This window comes from Capra hircus, chromosome 26 (assembly GCF_001704415.2).
Source record: "Capra hircus breed San Clemente chromosome 26, ASM170441v1, whole genome shotgun sequence".
NCBI classification, from domain to species: domain Eukaryota; kingdom Metazoa; phylum Chordata; class Mammalia; order Artiodactyla; family Bovidae; genus Capra; species Capra hircus.
Window position 1 is genome coordinate 4,568,532 of NC_030833.1, and position 21,707 is coordinate 4,590,238.

At 55.4% G+C, this 21,707-nt stretch overlaps 1 protein-coding gene across 3 annotated transcripts in view; it reads right to left on the reverse strand.

The window, feature by feature from the left end:
• The window catches only part of PTPRE (protein tyrosine phosphatase, receptor type E), a 179,558-nt gene that overhangs the window by 23,347 nt on the left and 134,504 nt on the right, over nt 1–21,707 (reverse strand). For 2 of the 3 annotated variants that reach the window (XM_018041550.1, XM_018041551.1), the window contains exons 4-10: nt 17,078–17,177; nt 16,715–16,788; nt 14,148–14,284; nt 8,591–8,681; nt 3,566–3,642; nt 2,661–2,697; nt 318–415 (exon numbers count right to left, since the gene is read on the reverse strand). In XM_018041550.1, the coding sequence (XP_017897039.1) occupies nt 318–415; nt 2,661–2,697; nt 3,566–3,642; nt 8,591–8,681; nt 14,148–14,284; nt 16,715–16,788; nt 17,078–17,177 (614 nt within the window). Of the gene's footprint in view, nt 1–317; nt 416–2,660; nt 2,698–3,565; nt 3,643–8,590; nt 8,682–14,147; nt 14,285–16,714; nt 16,789–16,888; nt 16,974–17,077; nt 17,178–21,707 lie in introns of those variants that run through there. The other variant, XM_018041552.1, reaches the window with a different exon arrangement.

Consider the following 21,707-nt stretch of genomic DNA (forward strand, 5'->3'; position numbering starts at 1 on the left):
CTCATCGACTCAGTTTGAGTAAACTCCGGGAGTAGGTGATGGACAGGGAGGCCTGGCGTGCTGCAGTCCATGGGGTCGCACAGAGTCGGACACGACTGAGCAACTGAACTGACTGACTGACTGACTGACTGGGACAATGAGATCCTGGGAACACAGACAACGTATTTCAAACTAAAAGTGCTGTGAGCCCCGCGGTGTTTTGTGTTTTTGTGTCTGCCGTGATAAGCAGGAGGGAGAAGGGAAAAGGATGTGGTGAGCATACCCCAAGCCAAGCAGCAGCAGCTGAGAACACGCTGGGGACTCGAAGCCGGGCTTACCTCTTTTCTTTCTTTTAGATTCGTCAGCATCACGATGGTTGCACATTTCTGCTCCCAGATCATTCTCCAGAAGTCATTCACTGTCTCCTGTTTGGGACCTGGGAGGAGAGGATGGTCCGAGTCAGACAGAGCGGGCCCCGCGAGCCCCAGACCGGTCACCCTGGCCTTTGGGCCTCAGGACAGCTGCTCCCCTACCACCTGCCCCGAGGAAGGGGGTGGTGGGCCCATTCACTCCCTGCAGAGTCCCAGGACTGGAGTAGGGGCAGCCTCCCTGTCTGGCCCTGCCTCTCTCTCCCTGATACCCGGCCCCCCAGGGGCTGGGAAATCCTCGGGGGCTAAGTTAGTGCACCCAGTTGGGTGATGATCGTGGGCCACAAATGCTGTTTAAATGGGAGCTAGTTTGCAAGCTGTCAGAGTGGTTTGTGGCCACGGAGGGGCTTGTCGAAGCCTCAGAATAAGACCTCCCATCCCAAACCGCTGAATCAGACTGTGTGTGGGGGTGGGGGAAGGGAGACACACTGCCGGCTGCCTGACCCACCTGCTATGTCTAACCCTCTTTCCTCTGGGAAAAAATCACATTCCTAGCTGCCTTCACAGCTAGTGATGCTGTCTGGTGAGATGTAGGCTGAAGTCCCTGGGGAGGGGGTCTGAACAAAAGATAGTGTCCCTGGAAGAAAGTCCTCTGCCTGCTGCTCTCCTTCCTGCCTGACTAGGGACAGCAGTGCCAGGAGGTGCAGCAGCCACTTTGTGACCATGAGGATGACACTAAGGAGGGCAGAGGAGGAATGAAAGCGCCCCCTCTCCCTTGTGCTGCTGCCCCAGCCCAGGCTACTTCCTCTGGATGTCTGCTTATAAGAATGAAAAAGACATCTCCATTGGTGTCAGCAGGTGTTTGCCAGGGTCTCTGATGTTAAAAGCTGGGCATGTTCCTGATGGACTGTGGGCTTATGTGTATATCTCCCTACTTTGCAGAGCAAGTGAAAGTGCCAGTCGCTCAGCTGTGTCCGACTCCTTGCAACCCCAGGGACTGTAGCCCACCAGGCTCCTCAGTCCATTCTCCAGACAAGAATACTGGAGTGGGTTGCTATTCTCTTCTCCAGGGGATCTTCCTGACCCAGGGACTGAACCTGGCTCTGCAGCATTGCAGGCCGATTCTTTATCTTCTGAGCCCCCAGGGAAGCCCATTTTCTTGTGTGTGCATTTAAATGCGCATTTAAGATTGCTGTCTACACTGAATGTTGGTACCCACTGCTCTAAAGACTCTTGCCGAGGAATGAGGATGTGCAGGAAATCTACTGTTAGCTCCCTGACACCCAGCTTCATCAGCCCTGGCTCCCAGGGATGACAGCCCCAAGCAGACGCTGATAAGCTGGATTGAAAGTGCTCAGAGACACAGAGGGTCATGTGTGAGGTGTAAGGGCGTGCTTTCACAGGAAGGTGGTGCCATGTCCACTGGAGGTGGGCATGGCAACCCATTCTGGCATTCTTGCCTGGAGAATCCCATGGACAGGGTAGCCTGGCGGACTATAGTTCATGGGGTGACAAACAGTCAAACATGACTCAGCGACTAATACACTTTCACAGCTAAAAGCATCCTCGAGGTTATGGGCTGGATCCAGAAAGTTACTTACTCCCCTCCCAGCTGCTCCCCAAGCCCAACAACTTGGAAGTCATGTAGAGCTCAGCCGGCCAAGAGAAATCAAGGTTTTCTAACGCAAGTGTCAACACGCTGAGATGGCGAGCACTGGACCGTTGGGCGTCTGGGTTTAAATCACAGAGGCGCAGAAACAGGTCGTGTGTCTCTCTCTCTCTGCACACACACATCGTGTGGCTGCACACCTGACATGGCTGTGTATGATGGATGCCCCACGCCCTCCCTGTCTGTCTGCCCTGACCGAAGACGGGGCGTACTCATGCAGAGGTCCAGCTCTTGCATCCTGTGAAGCCCTGTGCCCTGGAGGAATTCCATCACCTCACAGTATAATGCTCCTCAGACTCTGTGGTGCAGAAGGACCTGGGGAATGCTGGCTAAGGTGCAAACTCAGGGATAGCAGCTGGTCAGGGGTGGGGCCCGCATTCCTGACCACCTCCCAGGGGAGGGGACACCGCTGGCCAGTGGAGCAGACACATTGAGCGGCAAGGCTGTGAGATTCATGACATTTTCACTTCTGTGCTTCGGGAGAGGCTGGATGACTCTGATCCGCTATGTAAATGTAGCAATACACACACATACAAAAAGCCTGTATAACCCTCCAGGATGGTTGGTACCAGGTAAGGAAGCAATCACCTTCCATGTCATTTTACCAAAATCACATTCAGACTGTCACTTAATGAAAAGCTTACCTTGAGCGGCTATGAATTTATTCTTCTCTTTATAACCCTAGAGAAATAAAATCAGATTTATGATTTTTCAGAATTGTCGTTGTGGAAGGACTCTATGGTTAGGAAAGTAACATGTATTTGTCATGGAGAATTTGGAAAACACAGAAAACCAAGAAGAAACCTTGCCAGGAGTTTCAGAAATAACATGCTATTTCTGCATATCGCTTGCCAGTACTTTTCTGTGAATACCTTTCCAGATATGTAAGCAGACACACAGGCACAGATATATATAGTTTAATTGGTTAATATGCACACATTCTCTTATACTGAATTTTATAATAATTCGTAACATATCAATTGATCTTTTAAGGTTCAACTAAACTGGGTTCTTAATAATCCATTCTATATGATTTTACTGCAAATTATTTAACTGGTCCCCTCTGTTCTGTTTGGGCAGTAATATAAATGAGTATGGGCTTCCCAGGTGGCTCAGTGGTAAAGAATCTGCCTGCCAAGCAGGAGACCTGGGTTTGATCCCTGGAGCGGAAAAAAACCCCTGGAGCAGGAAATGGCAACCCACTCCGGTATCCTTGTCTGGAGAATCCCATAGACGGAGGAGCCAGATGGGTTACAGTCCATGGGGTCACAAAGAGTCGGACATGACTGGGTAATTAAGCAGCAGCAGCATAAACAAGCCTCCTCTGGGCTTATCTGCAACTTAGGAACGCGTCCCCAGCACAGATGCTAATTCAAAAGGCCCAGCGCTTTCATGCTCTCTGTGTGGTGGCCGGTGTGGCCACCGTGTCCAGGAAAGTGGGGACAAGTTACCTTCCTGGCCCCGGGAATAAGGGGTCCAGTGGTCCCCATCCACACTCAGCCCCCAGTGGTCCGGGTGTGAGTGTTGTGCTGGGTTGGGGGGTACTTACATCTATGTAGGAAGCATTGATGTAGTCTGAACACGGGATTCCATCCACTTGGCTTAAAATCACCCTGGAATGGTCATCTGCAGAAAAAACAACACAAAAATCGTGACATTAGGCCAGGGAATCACAAGGACAGGATTAAACACTGTGAAGGACGTAACCATGGTGACCACGGGACAGAAGGGACATTCTTCTTAAATGTTCCCAGGAGATGCTCAGTGTCCTGGGGGCAGGAACACAACTGTTCCATCCAACACGGCACCTCAGCAGCCAGGCCAGGCCAGGCCCCAGAAAGAGCTGAACACACCCGGGGATGCCGACAGGTAAGAGCTTCAGGGCCCAGGAGTCGGTGTGCTGGCCCTCAGGAGCACTTCTGGGGGCCACGCTCCCAGGCTTTCGAAAGGGAGCCTGTCCACCTCTGGACAGGTGGGTGTCAGGCCTGAGGGCTTGGGACTCCAGACCCCAGTGCTCATGTTCAGGTCTGCCCCAGAGCAGGCAGGTAGCTGGACCCGCACGGATAGACTGTGCAGGACGGACTGTTAGGGGCCACACCCCGGCTATGACAAGCTCAGCAAGATACACTAAGCCCAGGACCTGAGTTATGTTTCCTTAACAGAACATTCCTTGATCAAATTAGGAAGATTTCCCGTACACACCAACCAGAAAGAGATAGGACATGCGCTCATCCTGCCTGGCCAATCATGTAACGCCAGCTACTCCTGTAACTGAGACAAAGATCTGCCTGTATATAAGCCGCCACACTCCTTTGTTTGGGGCTTTTGCCAGATTCCACTGTGCTGGATGAGACTTGGGCACTAGCGCGCTAGGAATAAACTCCCTTCTTGCCTTTGCATTACTGTGGTGGACTTGTTCTCCGGGTCGGTTCGGAGATACGGGCTCGGTGTATAACACGGACTACTCCCTGGAAGATTCCAGCCTGTGGTTCCAGAATTTTCCAGTGTGTGAGGGCCAACCAGGGAGGGCGGTGTGTGTGTGTGTGTGTGTGTGTGTGTGTGTGAGTGGTGTGGGAGTGTGTGTGTGTGTGTGTGTGTGTGTGAGTGGTGTGGGAGTGTGTGGTGTGTGTGTGTGTGTGTGTGTGAGTGGTGTGGGAGTGTGTGTGTGTGTGTGTGTGTGTGTGAGTGGTGTGGGAGTGTGTGGTGTGTGTATGTGTGGGTGTGCAGTGGTGTGTCTTGTATGCAGTGTGTGTAGTGTTGTGTGTACGTGAGTGTGGTGTGTATGTCTGTGGTACGTATGTACAATACCTGTGGGGAGGTTCTAACCAGGCCCCATACGACTTACATGGGTCTGTGTCACTTCTGCCTTCATGGGCCCCTTTCTCCATTAAAGAAAAAAATTACACGTTCTATTTTATGACAGCATTGTGTGCGTGCGTACTAAGCTGCTTCAGCTGTGTTTGACTCTGTGACATTATGGACTGTAGCCCACCAGGCTCCTCTGTCCACGGGATTCTCCAGGCAAGAACACTGGAGTGGGTTGCCATTTCCTTCTCCAAGGGATCTTCCCAACCCAGGTATCAAACCGGAGTCACTTATGTCCTCTGCATTAGTAGTTGCTATAAAGATGAGTATGAGCCAGACTGGGTTAGGTATATATTTCTTCTGATTCTCAAAGAAGTTAGACCATTTCATGGGTCCCTCCAGGTGGAGCAGCTCCAGCTCTGGGTCTCCATGCTGGTGTGTAAGTGGCCGACCACATCCAGGAGCAGAAATGTATGAAGGGGGCCCAGACTTGGGCCCAGGGCTCTAGAATCAGGCTGCTTCCACGTTATTACTCTGTGCCGGGCAGTACTCGGTGGGTACTCTGCATGTATTTACTGCGTTAATTATTGGATAGTTCTGTGTCCTGCTCCCTGCTTTGTCCCCTCCGAGTAGCCAGAGGACTGAAACTAACCGAGGAGGGGGAGTGTGTGCTATGGGTCTGGGGCACATATCCTGGGTCACAGACTGGTCCCCTCTACACGGAGGGCGGCTGGCTTGACCACAGCAGACGTGCTTGGACACCTGCTGTCTCCGACACCATACCCTGCTCCTAGTGGAGGACAGGTCAGCGCAGGTCTAGGGGCAGTTGCGGCCCGCAGAAGGTGGTCAGGGTGTCAGACTCACGGTCCTGAAAGGCTCGGCCCTGAGGCAGAAATAGCACCAGTGGAACACATATCAAGCTAGTTAAACATACTTTGGAACAATTTACCCTTCTGAGGACAGCTATAGAAAGCAGGGGGTTAAAAATAGCCTTCTGGTTAGATTAGCATCTTGCAGTTCTAAGAGCTTCCTGTCTTTTCATTCTAAAAAGTTACACTTCTCTCTCAAAACATCATTTCCTAAAATTATCCCTGGTTGGCGTCTTTTTCCAGAAAAGAGGAGGATGCTCACCCGCCACCGGGCGTGGGGCCGTTCCCACACGCAGCCCCTCAACACCCCAGGCACACTGACCTCTGTCCTCAGAGCTCCCTGGGTTCACACCAGGACTGGCTCCGGTCCCAGGGGCATCTAGTAAATAGGATACACTTACAGGTCTTCCTGGGTGGTGCCCATGGTAAAGAATCCACCTGCCAATGCAGGAGACTCAGGAGAGGGGGGTTGGATAACTCAGTCCGGAAGACCCCCTGGTGAAGGCAATGGCAACCCACTGCAGTATTCTTGCCTGGGAAAAATCCCAGGGACAGAGGACCCTGGCAGGTTGCAATCCATGGGGTCACAAAGAGCTGGACACGACTGAGGGACTACATTTTCCCTTTCTTTCTCTGCGTGGGGAAGGGGGCGGGAGAGGGAAGGTATATGGGGCTAAGGGATTGAGCCCCTGCCTGTCTCCCTGCCTGTTGACCCGACCCCACCCTGAGTATGAGCTGGGTCTCGCAGGCTTGGGGTGGGGGAAGCAGGCCTGGGAGCCCCCTGCACAATCCTCCCGTGATCCAGCTGCCCCCGGGCACCTCTGGCCAACCACCCAGGTTAACCAGATCGGCTTCTCCTGGGTCTCACCGATGCCGAAGCCAGATGCCCCTAGCTGGCCTCCTCCAGGGCACACCCCAGTGTTTCCAGGACACAGTTCTGTAAATGTGTCCTTGCACCAACGTGAAATGCTCACATCGGACAGAGTCCCCGGGCCCGTGGTGACCGCCAGCTCCTCAGTTTCCTCTGGCCTGGCACTCCTCGGCCGGGAGGGGCTGGGGCAGGACCCGCACTGTCACACTTGCAGAGAATGCCACCTCCCTTCCGTAATACAAGCCAGAGGAATGCGGCTTAGACACAACGGGCATGAATCATTCCCTGCTGGGCCCTGCTGGGGACCCTGGGGGGCGGGGGATGCCCCACCCTGGGCCACCAGAGGTAATTCCCACACCTGGCCGCTAGCTCCACTCCATGGAGCTCAGGCTGAAACCACTCTTGATTAGCCACGTAAACGTTCCCTTTAGAAGGGAAACGGCTCAGCAATTAGAGAGAAATGTAGGCCAGAAACCTCGGAAAGGGCTTGGCAGTGAGCTGGCCCTCCACGCACACATCACACAGTCAAACCACAAGCTAAGCGAGTTAATTCAACTAAGAACAGACGCGAACTTCCAAACACCCTAATTTTTATCCAGCACAAATTAGGCCAAAGATCCCCAACCTCCTGCATGGCGCTTCTTTCCCTTGAGCTGTTCAAGCCACGGAACTTGCCTCTGATAAACCTCACCCAATGTAACAGCAAGTCCTCTCAGCGTGACCTTTGCCCTGAGTCTAGAACCTGACCCTGGTCTAAGCCACCCTCCCCGCCTGGCTGCGTGACCTGTCGTCTCCCTGGCGCTCCTCTGGCTTCCTCTACAAATATGTGTGGGACGGAAGACTACTTGGTTAATTTCTCTGGATTTAGTTGACCCAAGTTCACATTGGAGGCCCGACAAAGGGGGGACCTCCCTTCTCGGGCAGAGCCTTCGTGGGGCGGAGCAAGCCGGCAGACCCTACAAGGACACTACAAACGAATTTGGACTCTACAAACGAACACACACACACACAAACCCAAACCGAAGCACAAGTCAGTCTTACGCATGCAGAATGGGAACGGATTGCTTCTATCAGGTGCTGAAAACCCAGAGACCACACGGGTCAGGCGGGCCACAGCTTCTCTTACCCACAGGGCAGATGGATTCAATCCTGATCCTAAAAGTTCGGCCAAGAGCCACCTCGCTAAGGGCCAGCACAGGCCGGCTTGCTCCGCCCCACGGAGGCTCTGCCCGAGAAGGGAGGTCCCCCCTTTGTCGGGCCTCCAACGTGAACTCACCGGGGTCCTTAGAGGCTGCCCTTCTGCTAGCCTGATGGCAAAGTGGACAGGAGGGTCCAGGCTAGAGAAATGACATCACAACTCACCCCACCCTGCCCCCAGGCCAGCTTCTACACAGGCATCTTGGAATGCTGGGGGTCTGTCTCGGCACCAAGGCCCCCAGGGCACAGCTCATCCAGCGACGCTCCTGGACAGGTGTGTCCACTCTGGCCTCGCCATCCCCTAGAGGCCACACCCCCCACCCACGACTCCCATCAGCTGCAGTGTTAAAGACCGGGATGCTTCCAAGCCTTCCCACAGAGCTGCCAAAGCCCAACAGCTCTCTGTATTCTTGACACTTCTGTCCTTGTACAGGAGCCTTGATGCTGGTGGCCCAGGGCACCGTGTCCAAGATGGGGAGATGCTCGGGACCAGTTGCTGCCTGAGACCAGGGCTCAAGGCTGGGTCCACAGCGGGAGCTCTGCCAGCTGGGGCAGGTGGCACGCTCTTGCCCGGCAGGCAGCCCAGGTTTCAACAGTGAATGCAGGCTTGGCAGCCAGACCACGAATGGCACAGGCTCTCAGAGCCCCAGGTGGGAGACAGCCAGCTAGACACCCAAGCGGGAAGGCTGAGCAGGTGTCCTGACCCCGGCCCTGCCCTCTGAGCACCTGGGCGTCTGCTGCCTGGACAGGCAGAATCACCAGGAGCTGTAAAGCAAGGCTGAGTGTCGTCAGAATGCCACCGGTCATGTAAAAAAGAAGAGTAAAATCTTACTAGGAAGGATGTTGGGGTATCGGTTTTTTTCTCTGTTTTCTTCTTTATTGGCCAGTTCAAAAGTTCCTTGCACGTGTCCAGACGGCAGAGACTAGAAGAAAATGCAGAGTCAGCACTAAACACGAGGAATCCAGCACCTCGTCTGTGAACCTCCCCACCGAGCGCGCGAATCAAGAAAACGGGTCTCTGAGCAAACTACCTCCAGGGCTTTGCCCGTCCCTCTGCTCCTGCCCAGAGAAGCCCCTGCCTTGGGCACTGGGCCGGCCCTGGGCGGGGGTCGTGATGGAGACACAGGCCAATCTTCCCTGAGGCCTCCTGTTCAGTGGGGCTGACGGGGATGCGGACAAAGTGATGACCCATAGCTGGACCCTGAGCTGCATCTAGGCCGCCACTGGGCCCTGCATGGAAGCCCTGGTCTGGAGCAGGCCCAGCCCAGGGAGGTAGGAGGTGGCCGTGGCAGAGCTCTGATTCAGGGGTGAGGACACAGATGGTGGGGCTGGAGGATGAGGAGGGGGATGGTGCAGGACCATCCTCCCCTAAAGATGTGGTGTGGGCCAGCGGGACAGACACAGCTGCTGGCTCCTTGAAATGCAGACCTGGGCCCACCCTCGTCAGCACCGCAGTTATCCGCATCCCAGGAGGCCTGCACGTTCTGCCCTAACCCTCCATTTGTCTTGGGGGAAATCGGGTCTGGGGGCTCTGCTAGGGCCCTACAGCTGATGGGCAGCATAGCAGGTATGAGCCTCCATCCTGACTTCTAGTTCTTTCCGCCACTCAGAGTCTCTCGGCTCTTGTTGGAGCCAAACTTCCTCCTATGTTTGCTCACTGCTGGGGAGGGTCCATGCGCAGGGTTGTGGGGGCGGTGCCTCTCCAAGAGCACAGTGGGAAAGAGCCTTCTGAACCTCCTTCATCATCCAACCTGACCGTCGGGTGAACCAGGGGCCGCTGGGACTCGAGTAAGTAGCGTTAATGTTTATCTAGCATTTTTGATGGGCCCGGCACTGGAGAAGGGCTGGATCACCGGCCTTCACAACCCACCTAGCACCAGGTGACACCAAGACCATCCCTCCTGTTCTCAGATAAGCAAACAAAACCCCAAGGAGGTGGCGGAGTTTTCCAGAGTCGCCTGCCTGGCGAGCAGCGGACAGGGGGAGGGGACCTGGAGCTGGCACCTGGACCCCGAGAAGGACACTATCTTCCTTGAAGTGTGGGGACAAGCAGGGGTTTCTGGGGTCCGGTGGTCAGGGCCCAGGAGACTGGGGCCCAGCCTGGGGTCAAAGTCCTAAGTCAGGGCCCCCTTCTCCCAGGGCGGGGGGTTTCTCTACCACAGACTCAGCCCCTGCCAGCCCGTGTCCTCTCCCCACTCCACACCCAGTGGCCACAGGCAAAGGCTCTGCCCAGGTCAGTGTGGAGGCTGGCCCGGTGGGCACCTGGGCAAGGCCAGTGGGCAAGGTCTCCGCCAGGCCAGTACCTCCACTGCCACGGGGTGCTCTTGGCTCTTCATCAAAGCTCTTAACACTGAGCTTCCTGACCAAACCTCAACATGAAACGTGTTACCACGTTCTAGAGCCTTCTCTTTTTCACCTCAAAGCTGTTTTTGACCTCAGCCCTGAAAATAAAAGAGGCCTGGGACCATCATGGCGGGGGGAGGGGGGCGCATGACATGATGGGTTAGTTAAAACCCACGGAATGTGCAGCGCTGGAGCCCTGATCTGACCTGCAGCTGTGATCATGAGTCGATATTGATTCATCAGTTGTGACGAACGTAACACACTCAGGCAAGACAGCAATCACCGGGGAAACTGAAGGAAAGAGCCCACCTGGTACTTTCTGCACAATTTTTCTGTAAACCTAAATCTGCTCTAAGAATGCTCTATTACAATTAATTTATTAAAAAAAAAAAAGCCTCCCTTTTCCTCAGAAGGTGAGGGCGGTACGGGGCGGGGCTGAAGGGGTGGCTTGGAGGCGTCCGAGTGGTGAGGATGAACTGGGCTGTGACACCCCCAGCCGTGAGCCAAGAACAGAGCCGGGACACGGGGTGACGTCCCGACTCCGTGGGCGGCGGCACAGGGGGCCACACGGCAACAAAGGCAAAGCGCCCTGAGCTCCGTACCGATTCCAAGCACTCGGAAAGAAACAGCCCCTCCGAGCAGGCCAGCGTTTCTCCCACTGTCAGCTACCCGGGGAATCACATCTCTGAGCTCTGATGGCTCAGGACAAATAGCGGGGCTCCTGAAGGGGGTGCTCTGCCATTCCTGGGCCACTGCCATTATGCCCAGAGTGAGTGCCATGCCTGTGGCCCCTGACGGATAAATAAATTGTGATAGATTGTTCTCTTCTGTGTTTTGGCCGAAAAGGGTTGTTGGTTTGTCTGAGGTGAATTTTCATAGTAGCTCAGTTGGTAAAAGAATCTGCCTGCAATGCAGGAGACCCGGGTTTGATCCCTGGGTCGGGAAGCTCCCCTGGAGAAGGGAAATGGCAACCCACTCCAGTATTCTTGCCTGGAGAATCCCAGGGACAGAGGACCTGCCAGGCTAGAGTCTATGGGGTCGCAAAGAGCTGGGCATGACTGTATGACTAACTTTCCTTTCCTTGCCTCCCTTTCATTTCAAGGAACATGTGTGTCACACACAAAGACACACACACATTTCTTTCCCTCATCCTGGTGTGTACGCGCCGGGCCCTCCCCTCGGGGCGCCTCCCTGGGCCTTCCTGCAGCACTTAGGGTTAGGTCAATTCCAGGCACTGGGCTTGAAATAACCCGCAGGGGAGGGACAGAAGCTCCTGGGAGGAGCTATCTGGAGAGGGACGCCTGCAGGACTCAACCAGGGGCCTGGAACAGCCTTTGCGAGCTCAGCATTCTACCACGGGGAGCGGACAGCTGACTGGACCATCACAGAAGTCATCCTGAGCAGGATGGTGCTCAGACCCCTCTCCTGCAGACACGGGACACATGGCTTAGCTCTTTCATGGGCTGAGACACTCCTGTGGGGGAGGGGAGGGCCTTGTTTCACAGGCGAGGAAACCGAGGCAGAGGTGCCGCACGTTGCCCAAGCCCTCCAGGCTGGCGAGAAGCAGGCCTGGGCAGGCACGTGGGCAGCCGGCCTCCTGCCTTGGCGCCTCCATCACCCCTCCAAACGGCTCCCAGAGCCAGGGCCTTGTTAATCTCAAATTCATGTCACCTTCGATTGGCCAAGGCGCACCAGCCCAAACTCCTCCAGATCGACTACTCTGAGACCCATCCATTTCCCGGCACAGATCTGGGCGGGGAGCTCAGGACAGAGGGCAAGAAAAGGAAAAAGAGGCGTGTGCGCCCATGGCAAGCGTGGGCACCTGCGGAGCCACACGTGGGCAGGTCATGGTGGTCGCGATGCTCTGAGCAGGGGCTGCCCGCTCACTTGAGAGAGGTGTGCACTGGGCAGTTGCCCTGGGCTGGCAGTCGCCCAGGGTCCCCCGGAGCCAGGACCGGACTCCACGTCCTCTCTGGACTCCGACCTCTCGACCCTCCCCCTTGGCCCTTCCCTGAGCGGAGGCAGTGGGCAGGGGGGTGGCCAGGAAGGCTGCTTAGTGGCAGCAGTGGGGTGAGCAGGGCAAGGCGCTTGCTTTGGTTGCAAAGCGGAAAGGAGTATTCCGAAGAACCCAGGGGTTAAGAAAAATCACGTTTGATTTCAAAATCTAAAAGACCCCTAAATTAACACACACACAAATCCATGACCAAAATATCAAACTATTAAATAAAGGCAGGATCAATTAACAGTGGGGTCACAAGCCCCGTTGGAGCTTGGGGTCACAGGAGACACCAGAGGGACCTGGTCTTTATTTACGATTATTAATTGCTATTTTGTTCAACATGGATGGCTTGGATCTATTTTTAAAAGCTGTATGAAAACAGTGTCTATCCAGACAATTAAGTGTTTTGGGGTCCCCTTACAAACTGCATCTGGGGCAAGGGCCTTACCTGCTTGACTGTCTTTTTGGGCCCTAACTTCTGAGATTTGTGGCTCAGCCAGTGAGTTCTGACTCAGCCCTCCCTCTGCAAGGCCAGTCGCCAGCCTCCACATGGAGAAACACAAATGCCGGAGGAAACGGGATGAGAAGGGAGGTGGGGAAGCGGCCCTGCAGCCGCCAACGTGGATAGTCATTTTGAAAACTGGAGAATTAACTTCTGCTGTCAGGCTGAAAGGCTGCAAAACAATACTGCCTAGAGCTGTCTTTCACTATGACCTAATTTCCCCCCCAAAAGGGACACATTTGGAAACAATTAAAAGGAAGCAAGATAAAGGCAAAAGAGGACGTGTGTTTAAAAAAAAGGACGTGTGTTTAAAAAAAAAATTAGCCAAAAGTACAGTCTAAATGCGCCATCAGCCTGTTGTTCCTTCCAGGGCTGCTTCTGGGTGAAAAGTCACTTGCCTGCAGCCGGAGTCACCCTGTCTTCAGAGACCACAACTGTACCATCTTTGCTTTTCACAAAGTCCGAGCCTCATGTTTGACCTGGGAGGTCATTAAGGCATCTTCCCACCTGGCTCGTTCATGATGAAGGAAACCGGCTTCCAGGAGACGAACTGATGTGTAGGGGCCGGGGTGGCAGGGGCAGAGTCAGGACCAGGGGGCCCTCCTGCTGGAAAGCCGCCTGCTTTCAGGCTCGACGCTGGCGCGCGGACATGTATGAAATGAGGAAGATGCATAAATGGAGACTCATACATGACCAGGGATAAACACTGAGCAGCCAAATCCGAGACAACCTTTCCCAGTGTCTGTCCGTCTGCTTGTGTATCCAAGCATCTATCTGTCCACCTGTTCCTCCATCCCTCTATTGTTATCTATGCGTGCATCTACCTACCCACCTGCTTGTCTATCTCTCTATGTGTCTGTCTGTCTAGCTGCCTGTCTGTCTCTCTACCTACCATGTCTCTGTCTAGCAGCTTCACAATTCACGGGACATTGAATGTTAGCCACTCAAGGGGAGGTGTCGCTGTCGTACACTTGCATTTTTGTTGAGAGTTAGGAGGATCTGTTTGCTGCCAGCAGGCTGGACCAGTTGGTTAAATTCATCTTAGTTAGCTTTGACATTGTCACGGTCATCCAAAACAGCGGTAGCAGGACCAACACCCTGACTCAGGCAGAATCAAAGGGCGGTGGAGGCAGGGTGATGTCCCCTCTCGGCCACCCCGTTGACCGTCTAACTGAGGTTGTGCAGGGTGGTCCGAGGGCTCTTTAGCGCTCAGCATCAAACTGCCACCCCACAGTCCGCTCGCCCTGGTCGTGCACATCACTGGGATAATGGCTCTCCCTTCTTACTTGATTCAGAACTCAGCGCTCAGGGTGTGTGACTTGGAAGGAGGCTCTGAAGCTCCGCCTCAACCATCTCATCTTATCAATGGGGATGAGGGTCAGCGGAGGGCATTGCGGCAGAAGCCGGGTTTCCTCGGAACCCCGGTTTGGGGGCTGCATCATGGTGGATGTGAGCGTTCTGAGCCTTTGGGGTAATTTATCAAGTGACACAACACCCCACATCCCAGCTCCCTTCCACGTGACGAGACAAAGGGCCCAGACTCACGTTGAACTCCTCCCGAAACCGCTTGCAGTCGTCTGCCGAGCGGGCACGGATCTCGTCCTCCAGGTGTGTCACGGGGATGGGGAAGTACTTCTTCGGCCCCGACGGGGACCTGCTGAGAAGCATCACCCTCTGCTGCTCTGTGGGGTCAACAGAAACACAGGGCCATTGAGCAGTGCTCCCAGATGGGCGGGTGACTTACTAACCAGACAGACGGACAACCTCCTGGAGGAATGACGCAGCTGGAGGGGGATGTTCCTCTCAGACCATGAGCAGCTGAAGGCAAGCTCTGTCTCCTACAATATACCCTCATCACTCATCGTGATGGCTGGACAGCCCCCTCTGGCTGGTGTTACCTGCTCTTGCCAACCAGAGATGCCTTATCCTCCCAGCTCACTCACCCACCCACCCAGCTGTCTTTCCGTCTGCCCCCTGCTCCTTCTACAAAGGACTTAGGCACCTTCACACTCCAGGATTGGAACAGAGTTGAGTAAGAACAGGTTTCTGGGCACAAACTGGTAACATGCTGGGAACATGTCCAGTTAGGAGGCCCCCATGGGCATAAACTGGTAACATACTGGGAACATGTCCAGTTAGGAGGCCCCCATGGGCACAAACTGGTAACATACTGGGAACCTGTCCAGATAGGAGACCCCCATGGGTATAAACTGGTAACATGCTGGGAAATTGTCCAGATAGGAGACCCCCGTGGGCATAAACTGGTAACATACTGGGAACATGTCCAGTTAGGAGGCCCCCATGGGCATAAACTGGTAATATACTGGGAACCTGTCCAGTTAAGAGGCCCCCATGGGCACAAACTGGTAACATACTGGGAACCTGCCCAGTTAGGAGACCCCCATGGGCATAAACTGGAAACACACTGGAAACCTGTCCAGTTAGGAGGCCCCCATGGGCACAAACTGGTAACACACTGGGAACTTGTCCAGATAGGAGACCCCCATGGGCATAAACTGGTAACATACTGGGAACCTGTCCAGTTAGGAGACCCCCATGGGTATAAACTGGTAACATGCTTGGAAATTGTCCAGATAGGAGACCCCCGTGGGCATAAACTGGTAACATGCTGGGAAATTGTCCAGATAGGAGACCCCCGTGGGCATAAACTGGTAACATGCTGGGAAATTGTCCAGATAGGAGACCCCCATGGGCATAAACTGGTAACATACTGGGAACCTGTCCAGTTAGGAGACCCCCATGGGTATAAACTGGTAACATGCTGGGAAATTGTCCAGTTAGGAGACCCCCATGGGCACAAACTGGTGACACACTGGGAACCTGTCCAGATAGGAGGCCCCCATAGCCTTATCTTTGTAACAGATAGTCCTGGTTAACAAAGGTAACGGCAGTAACTGTTGCGACAGTTACTCAAACCCCATCAGCTCCAGGAGAAATAAGAGAAAGCACCCTTGGGTTTTTGAGGGGGAGGGGCTAGAGGCTTCGGAAAGGACAAGGGCCAGACTGCAAGGGGGTCCCCGGACAAGCTGCTTCCACAAACTCAGCGAGACAGACGGCGACCCCCGAGGCATGTGCTTCTCGTCCTGGAGAACGAGCCGCTGTCCTCCACGAGGCCACCTCTCTCTGCTGTCCCTGGCAGCAGGGCCGGTCCCCGCCTGCTGAGCTGTTCCTACGCCCAGTCAAGAACCACCCCAAGGGCTCACCCCTCCCAGAGACGACGCTCCAGAATGAGTTAGGCGGCCTTGCCAGTCATACCCTCCCCGCCCCACCCCGGCTGTTGGGGCGGGCGGGGCAGGAACAGGAGGCAGGAAGGAGGGGCCTGGAGGCCATGTGCCATCATCTAAGCGTGGTCTCGGGTTCCCCCAGCCCCGCAAAACTGCCCTCCTGGGTCTGGCCGAGGTCCCTCGCTGCTGAGAACTCTGCAGAGTCCTAGGTCAGTTGTACAATTCAGGTGAAGTCTGACAGGACCCCTGTTCCCCCAAACCATGGAACTAGTTGGCAGCAAGCTGACTGAGGAAGTCAGAGTCACTGGTGTGAACTGGTATTTTTAACAGCTTCGGCCTCACGCACCTCTCTCGGACATCTCAACACGTGGGAAGAAAACCAATGTGCCTTTGTAAAGGGGCATTTACAAGTTAGTAGCTGAATTTGGAACCTAAAAACAATGATAGGGAATGCCCCTGACCCTCCGCGTTGTTCCGTCAGTTCCCTTCTTTCATCTGACCTGAAAAGCAGTGCGGATTCGGGGGCCAGGGGGGCCCTTCTGAAAAGGTTGTTGATGAGCCCACCTGTCTCATCGAAGGCTGATCTAAGATGCCTCAATAAATGTTAGATGTTTCAAAATCCTGTAAAAACGACAGGATGTGAAATGCCGTCTCCCTACAAAGCCACAAACTGAAATGCCTCAAACGTCTGTTTCACACCGGAGAGAAGATGACGAAAGCTCTGCAACGGGGAAGCACTGACTATAAAAGACGGCGTGATGCCAGGTGATGCCAGATGACAGTCGCAGAGCTGGAGGGGTTTACCGTTTAAACGTTAAGCTGCGAGGAAGGCGCGCCTCCGCCCAGCTCCCTCCGGGTCCCCCTTACCTTGCTCTTCGAGGATCCCGTTGGGCATCTTCTTGTCGTTGGCACTAACCACCGCCTTCCTCTGCTTCCGGAACCTTAGAGACACAGACCATTAGGGGGTCAGTCCAGGGAGCCGGCCCAGAGCCCAGGGCCCTGGGGTGACCCAGCAGGGGATACCCAGCAGGGGATACCCACCAGGTGAGCCGGGAGAAGCTGCTTCTGCTGCTCATGGCTGAGCTGCTGCCCGCCCGGGTCCCGGGTCCCTGCCCGCCGCCCTGCCCTCAGCCACCCGGCCCCGCCCGCCCGCCCCCAGTCACAGCCTCCCTCTCCGCATCATTTCCTCCCCAGCAGGTTGGGGCGAGTCAGCGGCCCGGACACTCCTACCTGAAGAAGTAGGCGGCGAGCAGCAGAAAGAGCAGGAAGGCTAGCAGGGGCAGCAGGAGCCAGGCCAGCAGGGGCTGCGGCGTGCCGGGGGCCGGGGGGCCTGGGGGAAGCGGGACCCTTGTCAGGACTCCCCCATGAGGGCAGCGGGTGTCTGGGCAGGGGCGGCCCCCAGCACCAGGCTCACGGTGTGCCGAGTGGCCCCCACCCCACCAGCCCCTCTTCCCTGACGCCAGGCCTCGCTTCACAGGCCACCGATTAGCCCCCATCCCATTAGCCCTTCTTCCCGGACACCAGCGCCCCGCTTCACAGTTTGCAAAGCAATCCCTCCCTAGGGAGCCTTCTTCCTTGATACCAGAACCCCACTTAACAGTTTGTAAACCCTCTCCTTCAACAGTCCTTCACCCTGGACACCAGCGCCTTGCTTTACACAGCCTGCAAATTCTCTCCTTCCAGAGCCCCTCATCTTGGACGCTGGCTCCCCACTTCACAGGTTTGCCATGCAGTCCACCATCCGGGCCTCTGGTATCTACCCAGGCGCCTCCACTTAGATGCACGGTGGTGTCGTCGAGAAGAGCCTGATCCAGGGATCCAGTTACCTGACTGGCCCGAGGCCCCCTGCTGCAGGGTAGGGAGGGCCCAGACCCCCATGTGGCCTGTTTCCCCAGGTCCTGGGCACCTGACGCTCCCCATAACAGGAGATGGAGGAGAGAGGGGGTGCAGACGTCCCCCTGCTCTGTCCCAGGATGGGTGGGGAGAGCCCCAGGCCTCCACACAAGCTCAAGGCACAGGTCAGCAGTTTGGCCCTCGGCTGGACAGAGACCTGTCGCCCTGCGGCGAGCCGGCCCCTCAGAGCTGCGAGCTCCCGATCCCGCCTGCCCAGACTCACCTTCGCTCCCCCTTTACCCCTTACCTCCATTGGCAGGTTCCCCCATCCCTGGACACAACATGGCTGCCCGCGACCTGCCTCCAAGCCCGAATTCCAGCCGGCTCTGGTGGCCTGGCTGCCACCCTCAGACCCCACCTCCTCCCCTGACGCTGACTCAGCTCCTGCCTCCTCAGGATGCCCCCTCCTCACCAAAATGCCCTCACTCCCCAAGAAGCACCTCACATTCCAGGGCACTCCTGCAAGGACCAGGGCTGAATGGCCCAAGCCCCCAGACAGGGGCTGAAGCATGTGGACAGAAGCACAGTGGCAAACGGGATTCCCTGCTCTGGCTTTCTGTCAAATGTCGCAGCTGCCTGTCTTCTGGAAGGCAGGGGCCAGGTGGGGACGCCCAGGGACTAGCAGGCTCGAGGGGAACTCGGGGGAGCTGGGGGTGTGCGTGTCTGTCTTGCTGGACTGGACACGTCTCAACCCCAGCCCACTGGGACCAAGGAAAGATGCAGCTCAAGCGCTTAATTCTCTAAATCACCAAAAGGAGAAATCTCCATTTTTATGTAAGAATGATCAGATTTTTAAATATCGGTGAGCAATTCAGTCTAAATACAGTTTTGAAAGCCAACCTGGGCCTCTGCAGGCTGGGTTGTGTCTCACCCAGGGCCACCAATGGGCTCTGCATAGGAAGTTGGTGTGGTGACTAAGAGGAAATTTGAGTCACTTTCTGTTTTCATTTCACACTGAGGTAGCTCAGACTGGGTGGGGCTGAGGGTCCGCGTGGGGGGAGCAGAGGGGGGCTTTCCCGGAGGTAAGTAGGCTGGTGGCCCACTCAGGGCAGCCTTTCCCCCAAATCTCCCCCAACTCTATGCAGCCAGTACTCCAAGTCAGGTGTGGACGGATGTTTGTGCAAATACACATGCCCACACGCCTAAAGGTGTGCACGTGTGTGCGCTGGCGTGCACGGAATCTGGTCCTGGAAATTAAAAGTTGGGGGCTGCCCTGGGAGTTCTGGCCTCAGCAGTGCATCTGTACACTTCAACTTGTGCAGACCGCCTGCTGGGATGGACGGCCCTGTGAGGCAGGGCTGGGCAGCGATGGGTGGGGCAGCCCCTTGGTTCTGCCTCAGCCCTGCTGTGCTAAGTCACTTCAGTCGTGCCCGGCTCTGTGCAACCCTATGGACTGTAGCCCACCAGGCTCCTCTGTCCATGAGATTCTGCAGGCAAGGATACTGGAGTGGGTTGCCATGCCCTCCTCCAGGGGCTCTTCCCCAGCCAGGGATCGAACTCGCGTCTCTTGCGTCTCCTGCATTGGTAGGCGGGTTCTTTACCACGAGCGCCACCTGGGCAGCCTCTGCCCCAGAGAGCTGAGTTATCAGCCAGTCATTTTTTTTTTAGGTGAGCCTAGGACTGGGGGCTCCCTAGGCAATGGCACCCCACTCCAGTCCTCTTGCCTGGAGAATCCCATGGACGGAGGAGCCTGGTGGGCTGCAGTCCATGGGGTCTCGAAGAGTCAGACACGACTGAGCGATGTCACTTTCACTTTTCACTTTCATGTATTGGAGAAGGAAATGGCAACCCACTCCAGTCCTCTTGCCTGGAGAATCCCAGGGACGGGGGAGCCTGGTGGGCTGCCGTCTATGGGGTCGCACAGAGTTGGACACAACTGAAGCGACTCAGAAGCAGCGGCAGCAGGACTGGGGAGCCAGTCATCCTGGTGGTGCCCCTGGTGCCACCTCCAGGTGCATCAACACCACTGAGACATTTCTTCCCTACTTTTGGGCAAAGTGTGCTCTGCTGGGTTGAAATGTTTTGCTAAATGATCCTGCAGGTGCTGAGCCCTGGGCCAGCAGAGGCCAGCTTCTCTCTGCCTGGCCCAGGGAAGCACTGTCCCGAGGGTCCCAGGCTGCAGCACTTGCCAGTGACCCGGTACCCAGAGGAACAGCTTGGAACAAGGCAGCGTGGTGAATGCAGCTTCTATTTGCTGCCATTTCTGGTCTTCCTTTTCTTTTCTGTGGCTGTGGATTTCTCTGGAGTTTCAACATGAAGACTGTGCTGCTAGCTGCCAAAGATGGTCAGGCGCCTGGAACTGCTCTCCTGGCTGGAGACCTAGGTCAGCAGGGAACCTCTATTCTCCCCGCTCTCAGGGGCCTTTGTAGGAGGTTTGTTCAAAGTCAGGAAATCACATGTGGCCCTCAGGCTGGATGGGGCTTGAGCTCCTGAACCCAGGCTGAACAGTACCAACTCTAATCACCTTGGTGTACCTCTTTCTGGAGGGAAGTTGATAATTTTTGTTTTCCCGAAGGCTTGCCATGACCAAGTTGTGATGCTTAATTTCATGGGTCAACTTGACTGGCCACAGAGTGCTCAGATAATTGGTCAATATATCTGAGTAATCTGGGTGTTTCCAGAGGGATGCTGTTTGGATGAGAATCAACGTCTGAGAAAAGCAGACTGCCCTCCTCATGGTGGGTGGGCCACATCTGATCAGTTGAAGGTCTGGACAGAACAAAAAGCCGGAGCCTCCCCGTGAGTAAGAGGGAATTCTTCCTGCCTGACTGCCTTCCAATTGGGGCATCACGCCTTCTGCTTCTAGAGCAGCCTGCCAGTCTCTGGACTGAAACTAGGGCACTGGCTCTGCAGATTTTGGACTTACCAGCCTCCACAATCGAGTGAGCCAGTTCCTTGTAACAAGTATAGGTATAGACATAAGTATACATCTTGTGGACTCCATTTTTCTGAAGAACCCTGACCCATATACCAAGTGACACCCTATCGCAGAAGTCCTGGAGCGTCACGTCTGGGAGTCTCGGGGGAAGGACGAGGTGGGGCTGGAGCAGCCGGATGGGACTGACAACAGCCCCAGGGGTAGGGGGAGGGGGTCCAGCCCCCCACTGGTTACAGGCTCCTGCTGAGCCCGCCACGGGCAGGAGCCAGCAGACACAGACAGGCCTACAAGTCTACCCGGGAGGCGTGGGGTGCCCAGGATGTCCCCATCAGCTCCTTGGGGGCTCAGAACTCACCCAGCGGGATCTCTGTCTGTGTCAGGCACACGTCCAAGAAGGAGATGCTAGAAGATGCTGGACCGCCAGCTCTCTGGGCGGTGAGAGTCTGGCCAGGGAACAGGCCGCCTACAGCACACTCTTCTGCTACAAACAGCCAACACTGAGGAGTCCTCTACACCCCAGCACAGTTGTCTGTCTTACTCCGCTCAGCACTGGCTGAAGTGGGTACTATCATCACATCTTGCAAATGGGGACAAGGAGGCACAAGGCGGTGCAGCGACTTACTCAAGGCCGAGGCCACTCAGCTGCTCGGCGGCAGAGCTAGGTGTGAACACAGGCAGGCGACTCAGCAGCGTTTGTTCTTGCTTCTCTTCTCTCCTTCCCTCCTTTTCTTTTAACTTTGTGTGGCATTTACTTTGTCTTATGGAGGTGAAATTTACCAGCTATAAAACACTCGTTCGGAGCACGAAATTTACCAGCTATAACACACCCGTTCTGAGCACGCAATTCAAGGTGTTTTAGTAAATTCACAGCCGTGCAGCCATCGCCACCATCCAGCCTTAGAACTTCACCAACCCACTGAGATCACTCCTGCCCATCTGTGGTCAGCCCCCGGCCCCTGCCACCCCTCCCCAGCCTCCAAGCCCCAGTCAGCCACTCGTACACAGCTGCCTGCAGTGATCAGCCTGTGCGGGCATTTCGTTCATGTGGGACTGTATGACGTGTGCTCTTCTTTCCCGTCTGGGCACCGA